The sequence below is a fragment of the Bos indicus genome, chromosome 1, assembly GCF_029378745.1.
Source record: "Bos indicus isolate NIAB-ARS_2022 breed Sahiwal x Tharparkar chromosome 1, NIAB-ARS_B.indTharparkar_mat_pri_1.0, whole genome shotgun sequence".
NCBI classification, from domain to species: Eukaryota; Metazoa; Chordata; class Mammalia; order Artiodactyla; family Bovidae; genus Bos; species Bos indicus.
Genome location: NC_091760.1, coordinates 81,594,415 through 81,607,904, shown reverse-complemented (window position 1 = coordinate 81,607,904; position 13,490 = coordinate 81,594,415). Strand labels below are relative to the sequence as shown.

Here is a 13,490-nt window from a genome sequence, read left to right as displayed (position 1 = left end):
GTGTGTGAGCAGTGAGAAAGCAGAAGCCCACATGGGGCTGAATGTGTTTGGAAATGCCTCACCCTATTCACTCTTTAAAGAAATACTTTGTATTCTGGAATATTTTAAGAGTCATAAGTAGTTGCAAAAATAGTACAGAGAGTGCCTGTGGCCCTTTCACCCAGCTCCCCCCAGTGATAACATCTTATGTAACTATAGTGCATGGTCGAAACCAGAAAACTGATGTGGGTAGAGGCTGTTATATATTAACTCTTAGTCATCCATATCAGTAGACAGAATTGGTAGCACTGGATAACAGGCTTAGCAGATAATTAAAAATATATTTAAACTTCTGGCTTTTGCCTCTTGATCACTCCATGGAATCGACTCTCCCCAAGGTCAGCAAGAGTCTCATTACCACGTTCTATGGATACTGTGCTATCCTCCTATTAGCACATTCCTTTGCTCTACTTTGGCCACCTGCTCCTCAGTTAGGATGGCTCTCATGTCACCATGCTTCCGGGCTCTCCATGCTCAGAGCAGAACCTCTCAGCCTTGACTCCATTCTGCAGCCTATGTTCCCTGCCATGGGCTATATCCAGGTGTCTCAGTTGTTACTAGCACGTAGCTGCTGCTGTCTCTACAATGTATCGCTGGAGAACCAATCCTGAACTTCAGACCTAAAACTGAACTCATCTTTCCTCCTCAGAGTGGGTCCTCGGCTCTTGTTAGTGGTCTCCTTTTCCAGCAGAAGAATGTGTAAAAGCCCCTTCACGGCTCAGGCCTCCTGCCAGCACGTCAGCTGCAGGTGGTGGGTTTTAGAAATAAACAGGCTAATTGAGCTGGGGGTGGGGGTGGGGTGGTGACAGAACAAGGAAGCTGATTCAGATTTGTGCAGGGAAGAGATACAGAAACTCATTTACTGGAATGTGTAACTAAAAGAAAATTCAAATTCCATACAGTGAGTTTTTAGCTATATCAGTTTCATTTCTTGATATTGGAAATTCTACAAAATTTCTGGAAAAAAATGGTAAACATCAGGAGGTATAGTTCAATGAAGCAACTTTCTTTCTTTCTTTTTTTTTTGAGCATGTGCTTTGAGTGGTGAATAAAGAATACGGGCTAAGTGTGGGGACAGAAAATCCAGAAGTAAGATAGGGGCCAAAGGGGAGCTTTCGTAATATTTTTACTTGGCAGAAGAATAAACCCAGTGAGCAGCCCCCTGTTGAAAGGCAGACAGGGCAAGTCAAGGATATGGGTTTATTTTATGGTCGGCTAACACTCTTTGCTGAAACAATGTCTTGGGAATTTAACATTTAAACTCCAGTTACTGATTCATTATTTATTTAAGATACATCAGGAGTTGAAATTGAAGCACCCCTGTGGACAATGGGAGGAGAGGGGCAACATTAGAGGAGGGTGGTGGGGGTCTGGTCTCTGTCCCCTCGGTGGATCCAGCCTGCACAGCTTCTCCAGGCAGGAGCGTTTCCTGCCTTCAGAGCGCGCCCACCTCCCTCCTAAGCAAGTTTTGTGAGGTTGCTGAATAAGATTCATGTGACATCTGTCAAATGCTTCTCTAGAATTCAAGAAACATTCCGTCTACTTGTGTTCCTTTGAAGCACTGATTTTCTTCTGTAAGCGGGAAAAAAAAACCCAGAAGAAAAAGAAAGAAAAGAAAAAAGTAATCACATGTTGCCTGGCATGATTTGTACTTCACTCTCCCCCACCCCCAATGCTGTAGTGACTGGCTCCTGGCTTTTTAATTCCCTAGGATATGTGCATAGGTCCCTGCCCTCTGTGTCATTCCCATTATCCTTGTTTGTTTGTTTTTTAATAACTAGGTTTTGCAAAGGTTCTTTTTACAAAGACCAGGCTTTACAATATTACTAGTTAAGCATGTGGTTCTGAATTTGACAGTGTAACCCCGTGATAAATATACAACGTGGTAAGAGGGAGTTGAGCAGGTCCACTGTTGTTTAGGTTTGGAAAGGCAATGCTGTGAAGACTCTAACCGTGTTTCTCTACCTGGGGATTAAGAAGAGAGGCAAGATTCATCTCCACTCTCTGCTGGGCTTCTCTGTGCCAGGTGTTAAGCTGGCTATACTTACATTCAGAGGTGAGTTCATTTAAATTTTAGAAACCAGTGTTATAGTGGTTCCAAACCTTTCCTGTAATAACTGCAGCAAAATAAGTCTTCTATTTGGAAGGTGGGGGTGGAGGTGGGAATTGCACATTCATGGACATGCTGCACACTCACTTCTGATGGCCTCATTCTCTGGGGTCCTTTCTATGAGGTGTGGGGTAAAAAGGAGATAAAAAGCAGTATGGACATATGTCTACTCTTTCCTGAACTAAAACTCCCAAGTGCAGAGTTGGACGAAAGAATTTTGTGCCCCTTCCACATATAAGTGGTAATCATTTGGACTCTGAGCTATTTGGGTGTCTAGGCCAGTCCTGTCCAATAGAAATAAAAGAATTTTTGTAACCACATTAAAAAAGTGAAAAGGAACAAATGGAGTTAATTTTAATAATATATTTCAATGAATATTATTGCTACAATATTAATATAAAAATTGAGATATTGAAAATTCTTTCATACTACATTTTGGAAATTTGGTGTGCATTTTACATCTCTCAACTTAGAGTAGCCCCATGTCAAGTATACAATAGCCACATGTGGCTAATGGCTAAGTCACTTTGGCAACTTACGGAGATAAAAAAACAGAAAGGAGACAGTAAGACAGATTATTTGGTATTTGGATTGTTCTGAAGAATTATGGCTGATTGGGGAAGGACAAAGAGTGTAGACCCTTTGTCCAAGACACCACTCAGGTAGTCCCATTGTTCCTGTAACTTCTTGACTCTCATAGGTGACAGATAAGAACCTGTGGCTGAAGGAACTGAAAAGTTTGCAGGGAAATGATGACTTTCTGATAAATTCCCTAATGGGTTTGCCATTGTGGAAACTTAGCTGGTGAAGTCTAGTAAGTACAGAATGTGAGGTGAAAAATGGTGCGTGAGTTAGTGTGATGGCTGTGGCCCGTCCTTGGCCCCTGGGTTCCCCTCGCATCAGAAATAGATTTCATTGACTCAAGGGATTAGCTGTTCACCCATCCTGTTAAGGCTCAGTGAAAGCAGAGCCTTTTCAGTGTTCAGAATTACACATACCCCAGGAATGATTTTTCAGTTCCAAACTTCCTGTCATTGATACCTGGCCATCCTGACATGTCTGCAAATCCAAAAATAAAGAGCAGGGATGAAGAGGCCAGAGAAGTCAGAGGAAGTAGTGTCCTGAATGCCTGGGTTGAAAAATCTGCCAATGGATGTTATCAGATGGAGGGAGTGAGAAGGTCAAGGACCTTAGCTCTTCACTGGCAGGGAGCTGGGGAGTCTGTGGTGGATGGGAATGTAGAGGCAACGAGGCCCATGTCCCTCTCTAAATAGGCCAGGAGACTCTGCCCTCGCTACCCCTCCATCTATGAGTGGGCTCTGTTGGCGCCAATGGGAGTGTGTGAACTCATCAGAGTGAATGCCCTACCACCCAGGGACAGCTCAGTGGGGGTCATTGTCACCACCCTTATAAATGCAGAGCAGCAGACATTTGATATTGGTAAGATATTCCAGGTCCTTCAAAAGAGGCAAAGACTGCAGTACTCTCTTTGCCAAAGGAGTCCGACTCTAATCATCTTAAGGAAGTAAAGCCTGGGGGTTGGTTTACATACTGTTTCTCCTCTTACAGAGTTTGGGAAGTCAAATAGGGAGCAAGAGCTTCTGCAAATGTCAGCCCCAGATTCTCTTAGGGTTACATGTTGGCTACTTGTTTTCTCAAGAATTTCCCTTTCCAGCTTTTAAAGAGTGAGCACACAAAGCCTGCAAGCATTTTATTGAGAGAAGGCTAAGGTTACACCAGTGAGAGAAAAACAACCCTGCTTCTTCACTGATTTGCAATAAAATATTAAACATGGACAAGCTAAAGGTATATGAAAAAAAACCACGAGGAAGATTTTGTGAAGTTCTTCTTCACTTGAAAGATGAGCGGATTGGATTACTGTAGGTCAGCCCGGGGTAGATAAATCTCTTGACCGCTGAAGGAAATGGAGAATCTATTCCTATGCTTTTCCTTGGGGAGCAGTTAGTTTGTATTTGTCCTTTTTTCCCTCCCTCCTGCCCATCCCCCCATTCACGTCCTTCTTATTTGTAAGAATATATTAAAAGCATGCTCAGTCTTGGCTCATGGGATTAGGGCTTGGTTATCTAGCTGAGGGAGAGTTGTCGCTTCCTTTTTTGCATGATTGTCCATTTGGTCAGCAGTACTAAGTAAATGTCATTTTTTTGCATATGGTGCTTTGTAGAGATGGACAGGGAGGCCTTAGGAATACTGTTGTTTCTGGCAGCCAGAGCTGGGCGTGAGAAGAGAAGACTTGGGGTTGAGGACTCTGAACGCAGCCCAGGGCATGACCTGCCCTCTAGAAGCTCCCAGGCAGATCACCCAGTCCTGTGGCTTGGCTCTCACTTCTGGCCTATGGCTTACAGGTGCTGGTTTCCCCTCCTTTCTGTCTTTCCTCTCCTTTACCTACTTCAGATCTGGTTTCTGTTCCTGTGAAGAACCACTTCCTCTGACCATCCTTCTCTGTTCTAATGGGTTGTCTTCACTTACTGAGGACTTGATCGGGACCGTCTGCATCAGAATTATCTCAGGGGCTTATTAAAGGTGCACATTTCCAGACTTGCCCAGACCAACTGAATCAGAATATGAATCAGGATCTGTCATGTGGGTGGAATCTGCATTTCTGACCAAGGGTACAGGTAGGGTACGGGTGAGCCGTCACACAGTAAATTTTGAGGATGCCCCTCTAATGCTGCTGCATTTGGCAGCATGGAGATGATGGCCTGTGCAGGATCTGCATGGCTCAGGGTCCACAGCATGGTGGGCTATGGAGACTAGGGATTCCCGGCTCCATCACTCACCAGCTTGGGCAGGTCACTATCTGTCTAAGCTACAGTTCCTTCTTGCAAAATGCAAAAGCGGAAAGGCTATACCCTCCAAGAGGGACGCTGTGCCTGGTGTGCATTAGGTACTCAATACATGTCAGCAAGTTATTTTCTGGTTACTACAGGAAAAACGACATGTGTTTCAGTCGTACTGTAATGGAGGGAAGCTGCATGCTCCAGAATCCCGCTGGCCTCCAACACCAGACTTGTCAGCCAAGTCTCATTTGCAGGAGCTGAAGGCTGCATGTTCCCCTTGCATGAAGTGGAGCCTGAGCAGGTGGCTCCAAAGGAGGAGCTTTTGAGTCAAAGAGAGGATGGAGGGGTCTCCTCTGCAGGAGGAGCTGGTAGGTCCTAGGCAAAGGTATCTCCCCCTCACTGAGGAGGGTGCAGGGGAGCTGAGGAGATCAACCAGATCAGGGCAGCAGAGACCCCGAATATATTTCTCACCAGCACCTCTATCCTTTCAGAGCCCATTCACGGGTCGAGCAATGCCTCGCTCTTTTGTTTTAGTTAACAGAAAAAGAGTTGGGGACTGGGAGTCAGAGAATGAAAGCAAATCCCTTAATCTGATCCTCTGTTTCCTCACTCACCAAATGGAGGGAATACTGCCCTCCAGTATAATCATAAGAACCAAGAAAATATCTGTAAATATGGTAAATTTTAAATCCCATAAATATAAGGGATTATTATTCTTCCTTTTTGCTTCCATGGCTCTCCTTTTAGTTTTCTTATTAAGAAAACAAAAAACCCTTTCCTTAACCCTGTTCTTCCCTCAAACTACCCTGTTTGAGGTTGGTCTGGAGGGATTCATGTGCATATGAAACTGGGCAGCAAAGTTCCTAAGACAGCAGAGAGAAGGACCTGGTTTCAGAGTGAGGCACAGTGTGTGCGCCCTAGTTCCAACACCTCCATGTTCCGTGTCCCTAAGTCTCCTCTGTAACATGCAGTTGGTGGGGATGATAATACCTGCAGGATTGCTGTGAGGACTAAAGTCTAGCACAATGGGGAACACCCAGTAGGTGCTCAATAAATGCTAATGTCTACATTTCACCTTCCTCCTAATTCCCAGATCTATGGAAAAGACTGACACCTTTTCCTCTCAGTCACGTCTCCAACAATTTGGGAAGCAATGTCCAACCTATGCACTTTGGACCAGAAGCTGAGTTCAGCAAAACCAACTAACTTAGCTGTGCTATATGTGATGGGAGCTGGGGGAGAAGGAGGAATGTGCTGCTGTTCTTATAGTGTGCGTGTGTTTGTATGTACGTGCGTATGTACATGCATATGTATGTATGTATGTGTACGTGTGTGTGTTATAAGGGGGCTAAGTCAGGCACATGGAAACAAACCCTTTAGTCTAAGGCAGAGGTGACCGCACAGGAGCTTGGGGGGAACACAGAGCTCAGCCTAAGGGGTCAGCGAGGAGGAGATGCCCCAGAGGCTTAGGTGCACTTGGAGTGTGGGGAGTGGGGTTGGGAAGAGGAGAAAAGACAGGAGAGAGAGAATTCTGAGAACTAATCCAGGGAGCCAGCTTGAGACCACAACGTCTTCCCTGGAGCATCAGCATTTCCATCTCTAGAAGCTCACCTGAGAATCTCCTCCTGACCTCATCCTGGTTATTTTTTGGTGTTGCTTTTCCTTAACTATTTCAAATTATCCAAAGAGTAATAGGTCTTTTGAAAAATGTGCTGTTTTTTTTGTGTTAGGTAAAATGATAGGGGCAGGAACTTCCTGCAGAAACAAGAACAGGACTGGGTGCAGTAGGATGTCCACATCTAGGCTGGATGCGAGGATGCTTGGACCCAAGTTGAGGCAGGGGGACGCTGGGACAAGTAAAGAGCAGGGACCCAGAGTGGACAGTGAAAGACTAGAAACCTTCCTGCCCACCTGGGCACTTCTCTCCCATGCAGAAAAGCCATTCCTGGCCAACTCACCACACCGATGGAGAAATAGTTGTTCATGATGTTGTACGGGACCTGGTCTCCGTTCTCCACCTCCTCTCTGGGGATGACTTCCAGATGCCAGCGGTCCAGCATCACCAAGGGGCTCTGCTCGATGTCCTTCAGGATTTTTGTCAGGCTGCCCCCTTCATAACCTGTGGAGTGCAGCACTGATTTGCCCCCAGAGCAGAAAGGCTTGCTTGCTGCTCATGCAGCTATCAGGGTGGAGCAGAGTGGGGCACCCCTTGGACACCCCCAGTGTGTCCAGGCCAGAGTCACTGAGGTTCCCTGGGCCACAGAGAAGGAGAGGACAATCTGGAGTAATTAGAAAGAAGCTGGGGCAATCTGGAAGCCAGAGTAGCAGGGGTAGGGCCGGGTGCTGGCCCAAGATGGATAGACCTGTGTAGCTGAAGCAAGCCCTGGGGAATCAGTGCGCCGGATGGTTGGGAAGCTGCACGTGGGAGAACTGAGGATCTGTCCCAGGACTGTGTCATGAGGCAGATGGACAGTGCTGTAGGCAGAGTTTTAGGTGGTCCCCACAGTTCTTGCCCTTGAGGGATTATATACCCAGCAACCCCCAGGACCTGTGGATAAGATGGGCTAGTCAGTTGTGGTTTGGTATATTATATTGCACAGGTGACTTTACGAAAGCAAAATTATCCTAAGTGGATCTGACCTAATCAGGTGAGTCTTTAGAAAGACTGGGCTTTTCCTTAAGAAATAGGTCCGAAGCTTGAGAGGGATTGGAACTGAGAGTTTCTTTTGCCAGCTCTGAAGATGGAGCGATCCATTACATAAGGAATGAGGAAGGCCTCTAGGATATGAGAGTGAATCCCAGCTGACCACCAGCAAAGAGACAGACCTCAGATCTACAAAGAATGGAATTCAGCCAACAACCTGAAAGAATTTTAGAAGGAAATTCTTCCCTTAGAGTCTTCAGAGAGGAGCACAGCCTGTTCAGTGCCCTGATTCTATCTGGTGAGGCCTAGTCACATTGTTCTAGGATTTTTTTTTTTTCTTAAAGCATTTATATGGGTGCACTGGGTCTTTATTGCAGTACGTGGGATCTTGTTCCCTGACCAGGGATTGATACCAAGCCCTCCACGTTGGGAGTGCAGAGTCTTAGCCACTGGGCCACCAGGGAAGTCACTGTTCTGGGACCTCTGACCTACAGGAGCTGATACAAGGATATTTTAAGCCTCTATGTTTATAATCATTAGTTGTTACATAGTTTGTGGTTGTTTAGTGGCTAAGTCATGTCTGAGGCTTTGCAACCCCATGGACTGTAGCCCTCCAGGCTCCACTGTCCATGGGATTTCCCAATACTAGAGTGGGTTGCCATTTCCTTCTCCAGGGGATCTTCCCCACCCAGGAGTCGAACCCGCCTCTCTTGTGTCTCCTGCATTGGCATGCAGATTCTTGACCACTGAGCCACCAGGGAAGCCCTTGTTTGTACATAGTAGCAATGGAAAACCAATGTAGCAAGTGAACTGGAAGTAAGAAGTCAGTGGGAGAGACAGTCTTTTCTTTCAAATAACACTTTCATGTTCCTGATTACCTCTGGGACAAGCTTGAAGAGCATTTTCAAGCTGTCAGGGGTCTGGTCAGCACCTCAGGGGATGCATCACAAGATAGCAATGAAAGTAACGAGGTAGCTGAGGGCCTTGATGCTAACTGGGAGCACAGAGCTGCGGGAAATTGGTGCCTCGCTCTGCTGCCTAGATGCCCAGAGTCTGAGGCCACAGTCCGCTGTCCCTCTTGAGTAGAGGGTCCTTCCCAAGCCCAGTGTGTGGCTGAGGATCCTGGCAGCTCTTCCCATGCCTGTCAGCTTCCTTCTGGGGCTAGCTTCTGCTTGCTCTGCCCCCACCCTCCAAGCAGGCACACTGACCACTATGGGCCTGGTCTTGGATCACTCCAAGAATTGATCAGCCATCTGGAGTCTCATCCTGATTCTGCCTGCCACCCTGATCTCTCCACTCTCTGGAGCGTGCTCAGCTCTGTGGGGGCTATTGCAGTTTGCAGAGTTCTTAGCTCCTGACCATTGCCCTATATGCTGGTTACTACTCTGAGGTCCCTCTTAGGGGAATTTCAGAATGAGGGGCCCTGGCCCTGGGGTGATCTGAAATGCCCCTGGTAACTGGTTAATTGGACTTTTCAGTCTACATTCTGACTCCCAGTTTAGAAGAAGGTCAGTAATTTGGAGAGGGGGAATTTCAGGCAGAAAAATTCCTACGTGAGCCCTGACTGGGATGAATCCTGGAGAGGAGACAAAGGAATTGACTTGTTAGAAGGAGACGGAGCTTCCCCAGTGGCTCAGTGGTAAAGAATCTGCCTGCAGTGAAGGAGCCCTGGGTCAGGGAGATCCCCTGGAGAAGGGCATCGCAACCCACTCCAGTATTCTTGCCTGGCGAATCCCATGGATGGAGGAGCCTAGCAGGCTACAGTTTGTGGGGTCACACAGAGTTGGCCATGACTGAAGCAACTTAGCACACAGCACACACACGGAGGGAGACAGATTCAAAGCCGAGAGTTTCAGGCTGATAGTAAATCTTGTGAAGGGCAGACACAGGCCCTGGCATCAGGGAAAAGGCATGGATTAGACATGATCCCAGAGTTGAGTATTTCTCCATGGAATGTAATCCTTAAGAGGGGAGCTCAGCCTAGCTCTGCAGAGCCTCCCTGTAGACTGGGATGCTTGTCCCTAGGATAGTGCCCCTCCCACGCAGACTCACCTCCTCCCCAGCGGAGACAGCGGGCCAGGTCATTTCCTGTTCCAAGAGGCAGGACAGCCACAGGTGGATGCTTTGCAAAGTTGGCCTTATCTGCAACCCATGAAGAGGAAGAGAGAACCATATGCCACATGATTACAGAAGGTTTAAGTTGTTCAGTTACCCCTTATCTAATGCTTGAAAGCCTCTATGGCATTCTTTGTCTGAATACTTCTCCTGATGGGGAACTCACTACTTCCTTAAAGCCATCTCTTCCATCTGCAGTAAGCTAACCACTGCAAAGGAGCCTTCATATTGAGCTAAATCTGTCTCCCAGTAACTTACACCTGGTTCATCCTCATTTCATCCTAATTCTTTCCAAGAAGTGACAGTGGTAAACCTCAAAAACATTAGTTTGCATAGTTTTAATCTTCAATGATAACAAGCATTTACCCCACTTATCCTTAGACAGATCCTGCAAGGAGAACTACCCTGGGATTTCTTTGAAAGGAATGATGCTAAAGCTGAAACTCCAGTACATTGGCCACCTCATGCGAAGAGTTGACTCATTGGAAAAGACTCTGATGCTGGGAGGTGTTGGGGGCAGGAGGAGAAGGGGATGACAGAGGATGAGATGGCTGGATGGCATCACTGACTCGATGGACGTGAGTCTGGATGAACTCCGGGAGTTGGTGATGGACAGGGAGGCCTGGCGTGCTGCGATTCATGGGGTCGCAAAGAGTCAGACACGACTGAGCGACTGAACTAACTGCAAGATATTATCATTCACGTGGATGAAGAAATGGAGGTTCATGGAGGGAAAGTCATTCTAGAGCCAGCATCCAAACCCAGATTTCTGCCCCTCTAAGTCCATACTCCTCCTTTCTTCAGAGCCTAAGCAGCTGCATAAATAGTAAAACAGGTGGGTCTGAGACATCAGAAACTGAAGATGCCTCACCTCAAGTCATTCAGGTTCAAAAGCTTAAAAATAACATTGTGTCTAACAAGCCAAACCCTGAGATGTTATCTGGCACCTAGGGAACAGTTTGCCACTTCCACCACCTCCCAGACTTGCAAACACAGAGTCCTGATCCTATCTCCCACGATGGTTATGATGAAGCATCAGGCCAAACCATTAGAGAAAGCGTAGCATAACGTATGTTTTCATCTGGCTGCATATCTACAGCAGCATGTTGACTGAGCTGGGAAAGCTGAAGGAGGCCAGACACCCACTGGGCTCCAGGGGATATCACTTATATAAAGCTCAGAGCATCTGATGCCAGGGAAGGATGTGGGTGATGTGACTGGGGAGCACGGCTGGGGATTGAGTGGGGGGCAATGCAAGAATCATCATCCTGCATGAGGTTCATGCCAGGGCTGCCCCAGCAGGTGACCGTCCCTCCCCACCCCACCCAGGTTGTCACACTCGTGCTGGAAACAGCTGAGGCAAGACTCAGGGCTGAGGTTACTGCCAGGAGGGTTGAGATGGAGTAAGTTGGTGGACTCTCTCATTTTCCAGAACAATGCATTTATGCCTCTGGCCTTTGCTGGGACTCTTCCTTTGCCTGGAAGACCCTTGTTTGCTTAAGTCTGCCCCTTCTTCTGTGGTTCCCTTTGCAGCAGATCAACCATCCTCACAGTGCTGAGGCTAGACACCTGGATGTAATTCTAGATTTTTTCCTTCTCCCTCACCACACATCTGTTTACACATCAATTTCTACATGCTGTCTCCATGGCTTTCCAAGCACTCTCTCCTCTCCCTCCCATGGTGATGGCTGAGTTCTGACACAGTATGAGTCCTTCCAACCGCTACTGCTGCACCAGCCCCTTTCTGTCCTCTTCACCTCCAGTCTCACTCCCTGGTATGTTCTCCACAGGGCCATCCAGGCAGGCAATCCTTGAACCACAAGCCTGATCACACTAGCCCATTGTTTTGCCTTCTGCCGTGACTCCCATCACCCCTTAGCCCAGCAGCAAGGCCCTTCTCAGCTCTGCCTTACTCTCTAGCCTCATCCTTCTCACGTCCTGCTTCCCACTCACCATGTCAACATGGGGTTCAATGCAGAGGCCCTTCCTGGTTGGCCTAGTCTGGACCTCATGCCTCTCCAGAGTGCTTCTCTAGTGCCAGGGATGATCTCATTCACACTATCTTGTAAATGACTACTTTTTTGTTTCCCAAATGTACTGTGACCTTTCTGGGGGACCTGTATCTTATTTGCCGCAGTATCTGCACACCTTTACTGAAGGCCTAGATGCTGTGTTAGGTGATCCAGCTCTAACAGCAGGCAAAAAAAAAAAAAGACTTGGCTCTGGCTCTCATGGTACCTACCACTGAGAGGGAGAGATAGCTATTAATGAGGTAATTGGTGCATAATTTCAAATGCATACTGGGAAGGAGGGGACTGCGGTCCTGTAATGGAAGGCTGATCTTCCCCAAGGAAGGCTGAGGTCTGAAGTAGAAGCTGACCAAGCTTCTGTTCTGCCAGGGGAGCAGAACAGACAGGCCCTGTGGTGGAAGGGACACTAGTGTCTTCAAGGGTCAGAAAGGGATCGAGTATTTGAGGGGTGAGGATGGGGGTAGGAAATGAGGCTGGAAGGGTGGGCAGCTGCTAGGCACCACTTTGGGCCCCTGAAGCATTGGTTTTATCTTTATCTAAGAATCCTGGGAAGCCACTGATGTGCTTCACACACATCAAAACCCCACTGATATTCAGGAAGGACCACTCTGGCTATTGCACGAGAACAGATCAGAGAGAGAGCTGAAATGGGGTTGCATAGAGCACTGAACAAGGGCCTCAGTCTCTTGAATGAACGATCATTGTCCAGTTATTCCTTTTACTCTCATTTTTTAATCTCTGTTTTTTAACCTGTGAAAAAACAGATCACCTCACATGCTTTTTCTGTTCTGGGCAACATACATCACCTGTGTCCCCTGCAGATGAATTTTATAAAGCTTGTCCGCAAACCCTACTTTCTCCTTCCCGATGGAGAGGGAATCCTACAAGCAGCTCCTAGCACTCCAGCCATCCACCCTCTGCTGATCAGCTTTTTCTTCCTCGGCTCCCAGAGGATGCCTCCCTCCTCCCACAAACAACTCCAGAGCCCTGGGTGACAAGAGAGCGTGGGTGGCTGCTCGGCAGGGCCGTGTCCATGGAAACCAGAGTGCCTGTTGGGGAGCAGATGTGGCGGGTATGGGGGATGCCTGTCCCAACCCAGGTGGCTTGCTTACGACCCCCGGGGGCCCAGCCTTCTCCACCCTGTCCAGGGTCTATCCTGGCCCATCCTCCACTCCCCTCTTCCCAGAGGAAGTACTTGTCTCCCATGGGAAGTCAGCAAATCCTGTGGGCTCAATCTTCCAAAGCTATCCAGACCCTGATTCCTCCTTACCACCTCCTCTGTCTCTACTGTGGTTCGCGGCCCAGGTCCCCTCCCTGGATCTCTGCAGGAGCCTCCTAACTGGTCTCCCAGCTCCCACCCTTTTCAGTTTCTGTAATCTGTTGTGCCCCTGCTTTGCTCAAAACAATCTAGCATCTTGGGATCTTCATGGTATGACAGCCACATTCCGTATCACGTAGCCCATGTCCTAGAGACTTGGCCCTGCTTTGTCTCTGCTTTATCCCCAGCCCCTCTTGCCTCACAGACTCCACCCTGGGCATGCTCTGCAGCCTCCTCACTGGACTTCTGCTCCTGCCTCAGGGCCTTTGTATCTGCTGTTCCTTCTGCCTGAACTACTCTTTCCTTGGGCATTCGCGAAGCTCTCCTCCTCCAGGTCTCCATGCAAATATCATCTGCTCCTCAGGGCCTTCAAAACCACCCTGTCTTAGTTTGCAACCCCACTCCCACTGCTGAGCTCCCTTTGCCTATTTTCTGC

General features: G+C 47.8%; 1 protein-coding gene across 4 annotated transcripts in view; it reads right to left on the bottom strand.

The window, feature by feature from the left end:
• Window positions 1-13,490, bottom strand: part of DGKG (diacylglycerol kinase gamma) — a 226,518-nt gene that overhangs the window by 98,277 nt on the left and 114,751 nt on the right. For all 4 annotated transcript variants that reach the window (XM_070790495.1, XM_070790500.1, XM_070790489.1 and 1 more), the window contains 2 exons: window positions 9,644-9,733; window positions 6,906-7,066 (listed from right to left, as the gene is read on the bottom strand). In XM_070790495.1, the coding sequence (XP_070646596.1) occupies window positions 6,906-7,066; window positions 9,644-9,733 (251 nt within the window). The remainder of the gene's footprint in view (window positions 1-6,905; window positions 7,067-9,643; window positions 9,734-13,490) is intronic.